Source organism: Nanorana parkeri, unplaced genomic scaffold (genome assembly GCF_000935625.1).
Source record: "Nanorana parkeri isolate BGI_ZX_2015 unplaced genomic scaffold, ASM93562v1 scaffold99, whole genome shotgun sequence".
NCBI lineage: Eukaryota > Metazoa > Chordata > Amphibia > Anura > Dicroglossidae > Nanorana > Nanorana parkeri.
Window position 1 is genome coordinate 1,250,366 of NW_017306367.1, and position 13,989 is coordinate 1,264,354.

Genomic DNA, 13,989 nt, shown 5'->3' on the forward strand with positions numbered 1-13,989 from the left:
TAGTTTTAATTGTTGATATTTACAGAACAAAACCCTGCTGAGCTGCACTAAAGAAGAAGCAAGTAAATGTGATCGTGTGTTGCGACATGATGCTCAGAGCTGCATTCTGATGGAGTTTAAAGAGTTTAATGAGGGGGCCATGAAGAATAAGGTAATGGTAATTTGCTGCCACACTATATATCGGCGCCGAAACATATCGGTCGAAAATGGCACTTTTGGCATAATGCCAGCTTCTGGTAACTGTAAATATGTGCACACCACACTGGGTTCAATTAAAATCCCATCAGCCTCTATTTATAGGAGATCATGTACATGTTATAAACTTTTCAGGTAAATAAGGCTTTATTAGCATGTAATCTCCACAAAGACAGATGCAATCCCCATCTGTATTTATCATACATCTATATTAACTATAATGTTATCAATTAGCATGGACGCTTACTGGGAGTGGTAGTGGCACAAAAATGCTCTGTTCATGGTCGGGTACTCATATAAATATAACATACATTAACCAGTTGAAGTCCGCGGTGTTAAACCCCCTTCCCATCCAGGCCATTTTCAGTATTCAGCGCTGCGGTACTTTGACTGACATTTATTCCGTCATGCAACACTGTACTGAAATTAATTTTATACAATTTTTTAGGGACAGATTGAGCTTTCTTTTGGTGGTATTTAATCACCACTGCCGTTTTTTATTTTTTACTATATTAAGGAAAAATTACCGAAATTTAAAAAAACAAACAGTTTCCCCGATATTAAATGATAAAACATTTATTATTACCCAATTTTTTGGTAAAATATAAAAGACGGGGTCACGTCGGGTAAAAAGACACCAAACGTGTCAAGCCTTAAAATTGCGTGCGCGCGCGAAACCTCAAAAAACGATAATACCCAAAATTGGCTATAGGCGACGCTTTAAAAGCTTTGACCGCTCATCAGTTTAGTGTTATCAGTGATTGATGGCCCTAAAATTATTGCTCTCACTGCAACGTTCGTGGCGATATGTAATGTGTGTAGCGCAATTGTCGCTTCCGCACGCTGGCGCACCAGAAGCATATTTACGTTTATATGTGCGTAAACGTGGGGGACTTAAGCATTTTGTTATTTTTTTTTTTATTTATATATACATTTTTTTTTACACTTATTGTTATTGCTATTACATAGGGGGATAAGAATCCCCCTATATAATAGCACAGGTACACTGACAGGTCCTCTTTATGGAGATATTAGAGTTCTCTAGGACCCCTAGTGTCACCTGGGGACCCCAAAAGAAGCTGATGAAGCAGAGATCTGCTTCATCAGCTTCTTCTCTCTGGCTATAGCAGTCAGATGACTGACAGGTGAATGCGGAAGTGATGTAATACACATCACTTCTGCATTCACAGCACTGAGGGAGGTCAGCAAGGAGCTGATCTCCCTCCCTCTTCCTCCTGACGCCCTCCAGAGCCGGTCCCGGGCCGCAGATGGGGCAGCGGATCCCGGGATTGAAGATGAGGAGGGGGGGCGGCAGTCGAGGGGGTGTCACGCAGCCAGCAGATATACACGATCGGCAGGCTATAGAGCTGCCCATCTTGTATATGTTAAACAGCCGGTAACGGCTCTATGCATTGCACAGGTTTTTTCTGCCCGTGCGCGCGCGCTAGGGGGCACACTCAAGCAGAAAAAAAATACCGTCTAGAGACGGCAAGCCGCCAATGCAGCTGTGCCGTCCGTCCATTTTTATCAACGGGCGGACGACAACTGGTTGAATTGAAAGTATGTAAATTATGCATATTAATTTTGGTGATTCTGATTAATGGGGGGAAATATAGGTTTACAAGCAGCCACACCAGGAAATGAAACATTTTCCTGTGTAGCTGCTGCTGTAGACCACATTGTGTCCATCTCTTGTGTGACACTGTGTTTCCACTACAGGCTCAGACAGTGAAAGAGGTGTTTGCTCGGCAGCTAATGCAGATTAGTGGTGTGAGTGGAGAGAAGGCAGCAGCTATCCTGGAAAGATATAACACTCCAGCAAGGTAAAGTACAATTACATGTACACTTTGCAGTGTTGCATGAGTAACTAGGGTGTTTCTCAGACTGGTCCACATGGACAAATATTAGAGCATGTTTTTACGGGTCTCTACAGAATCACAGGTGAAATATGTAGGTTTTTTTCCCCTGAAATGTTGATGATTTACACAGTTGTAAGGCTTCTTGTAACTTGCAGTTCATTACCTGGTATTGGTACTGAGAACCTGTGTCAGCAGTTACTGGGGTAAAGGATATAATTTTACTTAAAGGTGAGCTCCAGACACAAATCTGTACTACAAATAAGGTAGCTGTTTGCATTTCTTTCATCAGTCCTGAATATCACACAGCACAGCCAGCAGGATAACACCATCTTGTCTGTTACAACGAAGATATACAGAAGTGTTTTCTTTCCACCCCCAGTCTGCTGATTAGCTAGTGGAGCCATAGCAGAGGGCTGATGAGTAGTGATGAGCCGAACACCCCCGTTCGGTTCGAATTTGAACATGGGAAAAAGTTTGAATTCGAACTCGAACTCAAACTCAATGCAAGTCTATAGGGGTAGAACTTTTGAAAATCAATTGACCCCATTTTGAAGGCTTATTTGCAATTTAATGGCCATAAAAAGTATATGGGGATTCGGGTACTGCCCTAGGGGACAGGAATTAATGAAAAAAACCACTTTAAAAAAATACAGTTTTTAAAGGAGCAGTGATTTTAACATTACTTAAAGTGAAACAATAAAAAAAACAAAAAAAATCGTACCATGGGGGTCCCCTTAAACTGCCTGTAATGTGGCACATCTGTACAATGTATAGAACCTGCTGCAGCAAAAATGACATTTAAAAAGAAAAAAAGTGTGCGGTTCCCCCTCCCAAACAATACCAGACCCTTTAGGTCTGATAGGAATGTCAAGAGGGACCCCACCCCCAAAAATGGGGGAAAAAAGACCCTTGATCTGAGCACAGGCCTGAAGGGCATGAATGGGGGGGTGCCTGCTCGTCCCCCCCTGCAATACCTGGCTACATGCCCTCGGCACTGGGAGGGTGCTTTTCCAGGGTTGCCCCTGGAAAACCACCTTGTCCCTGTGCCGATGGGGACAAGGGCCTCTCCCCCCACAAGCCTTAGGGCGGGGGTGTGGGCAGGGTGCTTATTCATATCAGGGTACCCCTTTAATAAAGGGGCACCCAGATGCGGTCTCCCCCCTTGTGAATGAGTGAAGGTACATGTACCTCTACCCATTCACTAAAGGGTTAAATAAAATTGTAAAAAAAATAGGCCAGACTTTTGAAAAAATCCTTTATTAGAAAAAAAAAACAAAAGACAAGTTTTTGACAAATCTTTTATTTAAAAAAAAGAATGGATCCACCGACGTAATCCAGCGTCAATCACAACGTCCAGTGTTGTCCACAATGAGAATGACTCGACGAAACAAATTTTTAAAAATATAAATAGATTAATAATAATAAAAAAAAGAACGAACCACTGTCCGTTTGCGATAAACACCCGCCGCAAAATGGCATTGTCACAGATGCCGGCAACATATAAACAATTGGGTGGAGCTAGCTCTGCCCAACTGTTTACAGTTGTAACAGGGGAGCCATGATTGGGCAAAGTTATGACTTTGCCCAATCATGGCTCTTACAGAGTACTGGGCCCTGATTGGGCAAAGTCTTGCACCTGACCTGTGGTCAGGTTTAAAGCTTTAGCCAATAAAAGCTCACAAGGCACAGTGCCTTGTGGGGAGCTCGGCAGGTGAACAGTTCGACTCGAACATCGAGCCCATCTTTGCTGATGAGGTAATATTTCTGCTCACTCAATTTTCTACTCCTGTAGGCATCACACCTGATTGGCTTCTAGTACTCTCTCCCAGTCTGAGTGCTGCTATATAAGGGATTGCAAAAGGCTGATACCTAATCAACTGCAAGTACTTAACCTAGTTGCATTTGAAGTAAATGTAATCATTTATACAGAGCTGTGTTAATTTGTGTCTTTTACATCTGTCCGGAGTTGAGCTTTAAGGTAAAAGAAACCTATCAGAATGCTGACTAGTTTTTGAAGGCGCGTGCTTCAAGCTTGTCTTTCTGATCACTCTGATCCTGCTTTCTTGATTATACATCACAGGACACAGGGAGTTAATCCTTAGACCACTGAGTTATGCAGCTACCATCAGGTGATTGGACACTGGCAAATGAATCAATGCTTCAGGACAGCCCTGCATTACCCTTTCTAACCCAGCTTGCCTCAGTTTGGTAATTGTATTTTCTCTGCACTGAGAGAAGTAAGTTTCACTAATTCTGCTCTAAGCCACTGCAGAGCCCCTAGCAGCTTTCTGGATCAGTTTGCTCCTTGGCAGAGCATTTACATAATGTATTTGGACCCACCAGAAGAAAGATACAGGGCTGGCCTGTAATGTGCTTTGCCACTTTTTGCAACGTGTTTGGTTAGCCGCTGGGTGCTTTTTAGGTCCAGGGCTTTACTCCTTTTGAAGCTCTGACCCTGAAGACCCCCCTCAGGGGGTATGCCCACCTAGAGGGCAAAGATCGGGTTGTAAGCGGACCACTATACATCCTGGTAAGTACCCAAAGCCCTTCAGATTAAGTTGCAAACATGCCTTCCAGATGCCCAGGCAGTAGCCTCAGTTGCCTACAGGGTTAATTCAGCATAACTTTTTTAAGGGTGATATAGTTTTAAGCAATTCAAATTGATGCCATTAGGCTTCACTTTCAGTCCTAGTGGCCAAGAACTGTGCCTGCTCACCTCCTCCTACGGTACTGTACTACGCATGTGTCCGTCACCTGCTGCTATGCTTCCCACAGGTAGCTGCACCGCTACTGCTGCCATCTTGGATCACCTGCTGCTGTCATTAAATGTCTGAACACAGGGCACCCTTTCACCCTGATCATAGGTGCATATTTAATGAAGCATGGGATGCAGGGGCCACACAGCCAGATTGTGACTTCGGTGGTGGGTCTACCACCACTGGGGATGATGTTTTTATTAGTACCATGCTGGGCTCCCTTTCTGCTTCACTGCTAGCTTTAGGGTTCTCTCATATAGAAAATGGCTGATCTGTTTGAAACATCTGTCCAGAGGGCCCCACTCCTGCTCCCTCAGACTACCTCTGACTCTTCCTGAGGAAGAGGGAAAGGAACTGTCTCCAGTTCTCAGACATCCTTTCATGAAGAGAACCTACCTCCTGACATTTTCCTTACATTTCTGTCCTTCTGGATGTGGTCCTCACTCATTTGCAGTTAGAACCACCTGTGTCTACCCTTTTAAAGATCACAGGTTTAGGGTATTAAAAAATACTTAAACCTGCCAAAATGTTTCCTGTTCTTTCGCATTAACAGCCTGTATTATATTGTGATTGGGATCACTGAGAAAATGTTTTCTTTCCCTAAAAGTGTTGCCCAGCAGTATTCTATTGAGGATGGCTTCCTAAAAAAAAAAAAAAATGGGTGGTCTCTTCTTTGGATTCTGCCATCTCTTGTCCAAAAAGACCCCTTATGGTCTCTGTAGAAGATGTCCCAGTTTTTAAGGGCCACACTTGCAAGAGGTTAGAAGCCCTATTTAAGGCCACATTTGCTCATGCAGTGCACCGTCTCCACCATGGCAGTTTGTCAGACCTTACAGGAGGGAGGAGGGGCTATAGGAACGCACCTTCTTGCCCCAGAAGAAACAGCAGAAGACTGCACTAGCCAAGTCTTCCACTTCCTTCCTCAAGAAAAGTTAATTTTGTTCTTCTCAGGCATCGGGTTTCAAGTTCAAGCAGGGTACGCAATTTTGCCGCAAGGCCCCCGTGGCAGAAAGTTAGCCCCCATTTGCAATGATGGGATGCCTTACTTCTTCAAGTAGGGAAATGTCTTTCAGCTTTCTCAGCACTTTGGTAATGGAACATGCTCAATGTCCTGATCCAGAGTACCATTTCCCACTGCAAGCCGGAGTTTCACTCACTACTTCATCCCTGTTAATTGTCATAAAATCTGCCTAAATCTCCTTAGAGACGGGCAGATCTTTTTGTATCTACACTCTAGGGGTCACAGTCCCTCTTCCAGAGGGCAGAGGTGGTTCAGGTGTTTTAGTTCAGCCTGTTGACCACCCCCAAGGCCAAGGGAACAGTTAGCGTCAGCCTTGTTGTCCAACATTCAGTGGTTAATGCAGTCCCTACAGTGCTTTAGATGGATCCTGAACCCCCAGAAATCAGCACTGGAAATGTCCCATCCTTGGAGTACCTAGGTCTGGTCCTGGCCCACAATCCTGTCCAGGTCTTCCTGCCACAGGAAAAGTTGCGGTCTCTCCGCTTCCTTGTTTAGACCCTATGGCCCATGAAGCATCTGACCATTTGCTTTTACATTAAAGTTTTGGACCTGAGGCAACCTCCTTTCGAGGTAGTTCCCTATGCTCAGTTTCACTCCATGCCATTGCAGCTCAACACCCTAGTTGCATTGGGAAGCAGGTTTGAACTTCAGATCTCCCCAACTGCTTGTCCAGCAAGACAAAGTTTGCCCTGCCATTGTGTAGCTCTGAAGTCAGGTAAGGCTTTCCTTCAGATGTCTTGGAGGGTGATCACAATGGATACCAGCCTGTTAGGCTGGGGTGCAGACCTGGAAGGCCTCTTACTCCACGGGTCCTGGTCATTGGAGGAATTGCGACTCCCGATAAATATCCTGAAGCTCAGAATTATTCAGTTGTCTCTTTAATACTGGACTTCCCCCCAATTATAGGGTCATCTGACCAGGATTCAGTCCAACAATGATGCCATGGCTGTGGCTTAGATCAACTATCAAGGATGCACCAGAAGCCAGGTGGTTCTGAGAAAGATAGCCTGATTCTGATTTGGGCAGAACGTCTTGTTCCAAACCTGTGCGTCATACATATTCCAGGCATAGAAAATTGGCAGAAGGGTTACCTGTGTCATCAGCGTCTGGATCCTGGAGAACGGTTCCTCCATCTGGAGGTGTTTCAAACCTTTTGTCACAGATGGGGACATCGGACATAGATCTTCTGGTGTCTAGATTCAACAAGCTGGATAGGTTTGTCACCAGGACCGGGGATCTTCTAGCCTTCGCTGTGGATGCCTTGGTGACCATGTGGGATCAGTTCAAACTGTTTTACGATTTATCTGCTCTGAAGCTTTTGCCTCGCCTCCTTTTCAGATTCAAGACAGAAGGCATTCTGCGATCCTCATCGCTCCCAGCTGGCCTCATTGCTCTTCACTTGGTGTGAGACCAGAAAATTCCATCCATGGGATGCATTCTATCTTTCCTCCAATCTGGTCTAGACAAGTATTTAGCCTTGAGTACCATCAAGAGACAGATTTCTGCCCTGGCAATCCTCTTGCTGCTTGCCTCTCACTCATTGGTGAACAGCAATGCATGGGGTGGCACACATTGTACCCTCTGTTCGTGCTCCACTGAATCCATGGGACCTCAATCTGGTTCTCTCAACCCTTCAGAAGCCCTCATTAGAACCGATTATCATAAATATATATCTCTGTCTTTGATTTCTCGTGACGTGGCTTTTGTAATAGCCATCACTTCTGCTAGACATGTATATCGGAACTAGTGGACTTAACGTGCAAGGAGCCTTTTCTGGCCATCCATAAGAATGTTTGTGCTGAAGCCCAAGGCCTCCTTTCTCCCGAAGGTGCTTTATGGCTTCCACCTTAGCCAGGACACTGTGTTTATCATTAATGCATCCTGCTCCAAAACACCTAAAATAAATTTCCCTACAACATTTGGATATAGTTTGGGCAATCAGAATTTACCTCTTTTGCTACCTACAAGTCTGACTCCCTGTTTGTTATTCCTAAGTGTCCCCGTATAGGACAGTTGGCTTCCCGCTCCACCATTACCAAGTGGATTTGTCAGACCTTCTTGCAGACCTTTGAGCTTAAAAGAAAAGTTCCTCCTTTTCAGGTTATGGCACACACTAGAAGGGTTAATGCATCTTGGGCTTTTCAGCACCAAGCTTCTGTCTCCCAAATTTGTAAGGCCTCCATGTGGAACTCACACATTTTTGTCAATTTCTACCAGGTGGATGTTCAGGCCTCTGCTGATGCCAGTTTTGGCCTGAAGGTCCTTCAGGAGGCTCCTCTGCTCTGTTCTGGTTTTCTGCATTTTGGTTTCAGCTGTTGTTTTGCTGTGTTGCCAGCCCCTTTGTTGGACTGCCTTTGAACATCCCAGTGTTATAAGAATTAACTCCCTGTGTTTTGTAAAACTTATTTCTTAGAGTAGAACATCAGGACAGGACCCGTCTCTTTTTATTCTGTGATTCACTTTGTACTGCTTGATAGGCTGGGAGTAGGAGTGGTTATACAGAGCTGTCCTGTCGCTTTGATTGATTTGCCAGTGTCCAATCACCTGACAGTTGCTGTATAACCCAGTGGTCTGAGAATTAACTGTGTCCTGTGATATACTCCAGGAAACAAACTTTACAAGACAAAAATCATGTTTTACTACCTAATGAGTCAGGGAAGAATGTGCATATCAGGTGTTGGGATAAGGATGAAGACCTTCGATCATGCACCTTAATAGCAGCTTCTCTTTTTCTGTCATGACCTATACAGTATACAGACTTTACCTATTTCTGTGTGTATTCACTTCTCTAATTAACAAAACACCAATTCTAATGACTTTCAGTGCCTGAGAAATAAAAAAAAAACACAAAGCAAATTTTGTGGTTTATTTACTAAATGAGTTGAAGCTGTTCATCTAGTAAAGTAAATGTTGGTGAATGAGGTGAAGCAGTTTTCACTCTGAATCATATGTGAGAGAGATGTTAAAAAACATGATTTTTTTTCTAGCATGTAATTCGATATTCAACGTTAACACCGCTTCACCTCATTCACTAACATACACTTTGCAAAGTGAACAGCCAGTTCTTCAGTTCAAGCACAACACTTGGTAAATATGTACTTATGTACAAATACTGGGAACATGTTGAAATGATTCATGGTAGATCCAGGCATTTGTAATGAGACATCGAAAGTAAAAAGATACATGTTCATGAAGTGTTCAAGTTGTGTGGTGCTAGAATTACATATCATTGCCATGTTCTGCCAAAGAGAAAGGGCTTAGTGAAGAGGAAATCAAGTTTGTGCTTTACAAGGCTTTAGGTAGGATTAACAGGTACAGAGGCTTACAAGATTATTCACAAAAGGCTGAAGAGTTTGGAGAAGGCAGGAGAAGAGAACAATCTAGGACAACATAGCTGAACTGGAAAGTGAGCTGAATTGGAGAATATTTCCAAATCAGCCATGTTGTCCTAGATTATTCACTTCTCCGGCCTTCTTCAAACTCTTCACCCTTTTGTGAATAACCCCCTTAGTTGCCTTTCCTCTGCAAGGGAAATACAAGTTAGTGCTATTGGGGAGGCGAGGTAGGGAGCTAAACCTTCTTCACTGAGGGTAGGAAGGCGCAGCGGGACCTGGTTTTCCTGGAGATTCTGGATTTTAAAGTTACATCACTAACAAAGAACCAAGCTGGGGAAAAATGCTGAAAAAGTGAGTACTTCCATACAATACAGTAATTCCATACAGTTATGCTGTGAACTGCAAAGCATACAACACCATTTTGTAAGCATAATGTAGGCAGTGGCATAATCCAATGTTGTATATTGTCCAAAACAATAACATAAAATGTACACTAAAACATTTGTCCAGACATGGTTTAAAACCTGTATTTTTGATTATTACTTGCTTTTGGCATACAGGAATTATACATAGACACGTCTTAGAATATGACAGCAAGTTAGGTTTTTGCACCATTTGACGGGTTTCAACTTTTTCTTATGTCTTACACAGTACACTATATAAGCTACAATGGTAGAAGAGATATACAAAATTAATAAAGAAGAAGAAATGGGACTGGGTACACATTTTTAAGCATCAAATATTATGATGCCATATGATTGACCGCAAATTCGTTTTCAGCAACGTGGTGGGCTTTGTTATTTTTCCTATCTGAGTACAATATACTATATATGCCACAACTCTGGAAGAGATATAGTCTCTATAACAATCCAATCAGCTAACCCATAATAAACTTGCTCTATGAGTTTACTCTTGCATCTTAGTGATTAAAGTCTTTCAAAAAGATGATCAGCACCTCCAAAGTAACATAAAAATCCTAATCGTATTTATTTGAACAAAAGCATTACAAACCAGGGTAGTATTATCATAATCCAGCCAGATAATGCATTTCCACCTTTACCAGGCCCTTTACAAAACCATTTAAATTTAAAAAATATATATATCGTAACAGTCTTAAAGAAGAACTATGGAGTAAGTGTTTTTCCCCATAGTTCTCCTGAGGGTCATGGGAGGACATAAAATAGCGTCCTCACGTGACCCAATGCTCAGTATACCGCGAGATACAGCTCGCGGTATACTGAGACCGCCACTGCCAGGACAGATCCTGACATTACTGTCGAGATCCACCCAGCTGCGTGAGTGACAGCTGGCTCTGCCTATCTAGAGGCAGAGCCAGCTGTACCCACCCCCTCCCTCGTCTGTTCCGCCAGTCAGCGCTGGAGGATCAGACAGGGGAGGGGGGGAATCCCTGCAGGGAGCCGTGAGTGACAGTCACGGCTCTCTGCAGGGAGATGATCGAGAAGTGAGCGAGCAACGGTATGCGTTCGCTCACTTCCTGATCTATTGAGCCGATGTGTGACGGTGTCATTGTCACACGTCGGCTCGAACTATGAGGTTGAGTGAAAATCACTCACCTCATAGGTCTCCTTTTAACATGTTATCTATCCAGCTGAAGCACTTTACGCTGGTAAAACTTTTATTCAAAGAAATAAGATTTGGAGGTGCTGTCCATATTTTAGAAAGACAATTTAGGAGAGATATACAAAATGAAATAAATAATGGCATCGGGTAGACATATTTAAGCATCAAATTTTTTTTTATGCCATATAAATAACAGTTTTAGCCACTTTATTTGGGGCATAATAACACCAGAGCACAGCAACGATAATTTACTTTTTTGTTTGTCACCCAGTCTCCTGTCTGCTTATGAGAATTGTTCTTATGAAGAGAAGGAAAAGCTACTATCAAGCGTAAAATGCGGGAAGCTTCAGAGGTATGTGATGTAAAATGCAGTGCCATGCTTTCTGTAATCACTGTTTTTGTTCTATAATTTACTGTATACTGCAGACAAAAAGTGGTAAATATTTGTTAGATATGCTCACCAGATTGTAATCTTCTGCAATACACGTCCTTATGAATAGGATTGCTGGGTCTATAGCAGGTCTCAGAGTTTTAACAAGCACACAGACATACATGAAGTGTTAACCTCTGTGTGTATCCCCTACAGCAGCCACAAGGTGGAGGTGCTGCAGAGGAGCTTCAAATCTCAGCATATGTGAAACATTGGGAATGTTTTTTTGTTTTTTTTGAGTATTCTAAAATCATGGCTTTGCAGAGCCCTGGCTATTTTTTGTCACATTTTACCCTTTTTACTAATGTGTAACAATGGGTACATCTGCTTCTGAAATCTTTGATCCAGGTATGCTGATTCGGTGGCTTCCGATATTTTTTAAATTGCTGACCGGGAACAACTAAACAGATCAGGAATTCTGAATTCATGTGCTTCATGTGCTTCATGCTGGTTCTGAGGCAATCACTCAGAAAATATTTGAGCCAAAGACGGCTAGGCAGCTAGCATTTTCGTAAGGCAATTGGCAATGGCAGCCTACTTATTTTTTTCACTGCACTTTTTTAAGCCTGCACTCCAAATAGACTGAACGATAAAATCTACGAACTGCATCATGTAAATGGTGGAACTTACTGCCCAGGACCATGATTGCCTTGACAATTTTATACAAACTTTTGCCTTACTGGATGGATGTCAGATTTTAAATCGCTTTCTGTTTTTATCTGTTTCCAATCATATTTTTTCCCTCCTAAATGTCATTTACCCAGTTGTGTCTAGCCGCTTTCTTTCTCTCTTTATCTCATTTTTCTTTTCCTTCTTTCTCTGTCTTCCTTTTTTGGTTTATACTTTTCTTTCTCTTTTTTGGTGTTAATATAAAAAAAAGCATAACTGACCTTGTCATAATTGGATCTGCTAAACTGTAAATCACCTCAGTTCCTTTCCTTCCATGCCTAACATTAGGATCATTATCCTGTAGCCGTTTATCATCCAGTCTTGTTTTTCCTTCTTTAGTGTCTCAATAACACTGGAATAAACCTAACTGTTTAAGTTTTTTCCCCCCATTTTCTCTTCATCACATTTATACCTCCCATTTCCACCAAGGCAGAGTTTTCTTAAATGGTATGGAGAAACATCAGGAGAGCAGTTGATGGGGGTTATGCCACGGAGTGAGCATGTTGTTTGAGGCCACCTTTCATATGCTGCCATTGTCTCATTTAATTAATGGAGACCATTTTAGGTCAACCCGGTGTTATCAAACCTCTATTCCATATTTGCTGGCCTGGCAAGCATTTTAATAAATTTACATTTCACGTCATTTATTTTGCACCTTGTTGAAAGTGAAAATCTTCTGTAACCATATAAATTCTGTATAATGTAGTACAGTGTAGCCCGCCTTTGTGCTTTGGCTTGGTGGTCATTGATTACAATAACATTTTTCATCTTTCTGCAGGAACCTTGGACCTGTTCTGAGCAGAACCATTGCCCAACTTTACTGCACTAAGGAAGCCTTGTCCTGATGTATCCTAATAAAACAATACTACAGTTACTGTACCACATTAGAGGGTGATTAGAGTTGAGAGTAGGAACCATATTTTCTTGTAAGGAAAAAGGTCATAATATGTTCACTATCCAGACTCATTACAAAATAAAATAAGGTATTAAGTCTGATAAATTCTGTTACCAACTGTTCAGTCTGCAATTATGTGGAAGAATGTTTTGGCATCTCTGATATCATTATAATGTAGCATTTGTGAATTAAGCCTGTGTAAAAGAATAAAGATCACTGCAAAGGCCTTGAATGAAATCTGTTGCTTTGTGGCCTTTAAACATGTCATGTTGTACAGAAATTGTTAACAAGTAATTTCCTGTTTTGAAAAGAGTGTAAATACAAATTCTTTTCTACTGTGATCAGCTCCAAAAATTCTTCCAGTGACCAGTTGCCAAGGAATTGTTTGTAAGGTATGGACTACCTCAAAAAATATTGGAAACAAATGCGTCTGCCCTATTGTAATCAATGCAGGAGTTGTATATAAGTTTTGTATATTTCAAAACTTGTAACGTGGAATCACTTATTTTGTAATACATTAATATGCATTATGTGAGTTTGATCAATTAATGTCTTAAATCAAATAATAAAATATATTTTGCAGAAAATGATTTGCCTTATGACTTTAATTGCACTTCTGCAAAAAGGTTCCAGTATCAAAGCAAAAAAGTAAAAATGTGTAATAATGTCATCATCACTGTGCTGCACAAAGCTTGTACAGGAAGAAGAGCTGTGGGAGGGACCCAGCAGGTTCACCTAATACAGAATGACTACAGGGGGGGGCAGATACAAGACCAGTCTGATATGCTAACAGTGTAGCTGAGTGCTGCTTAATACATATTTCCTGGGGGTGTCGGAAGGGACGGGGGAGGATCCAGTGCAACGTGACACATAAAAAAAAAAAAAGAAGAATTAGGGTATTGCCCTAATAGCCATTCCCGGTATGTGCCACATATCCCCTGCTGCTATCTATGCAGAGGGCATCATACTATTCACAATGAATACATTCTAATTCTTGTGATCCATATTATTGGCGGTTGTGTTTCATTAACATCCATAATCAATAACTAATCCCTAACAGTGTGTATTTACCTCTCACATATAACAGTGTATAATTCTGACATTTAATATCGTCATAATACAGTATCTCCCCATACAGCATATAAGATTTGATAAATATCATAATAGTGTTCCACAGCAAACATAATCTCCACTAAACACAGTAAACTCAACTTCCATCGCATTTTGGAATCAGTGTTATCTGTATAC

General features: G+C 41.9%; 1 protein-coding gene across 1 annotated transcript in view; it reads left to right on the forward strand.

Moving 5' to 3' along the window:
* The window catches only part of MUS81 (MUS81 structure-specific endonuclease subunit), a 49,533-nt gene extending 36,799 nt beyond the window's left edge, over positions 1–12,734 (forward strand). Inside the window, exons 12-15 of the mRNA XM_018552856.1 lie at positions 26–151; positions 1,915–2,018; positions 11,019–11,099; positions 12,625–12,734. Coding sequence (XP_018408358.1) covers positions 26–151; positions 1,915–2,018; positions 11,019–11,099; positions 12,625–12,691 — 378 coding nt within the window. The 3' untranslated portion in view covers positions 12,692–12,734. The remainder of the gene's footprint in view (positions 1–25; positions 152–1,914; positions 2,019–11,018; positions 11,100–12,624) is intronic.
* The last annotated feature ends 1,255 nt before the right edge of the window (positions 12,735–13,989 follow it).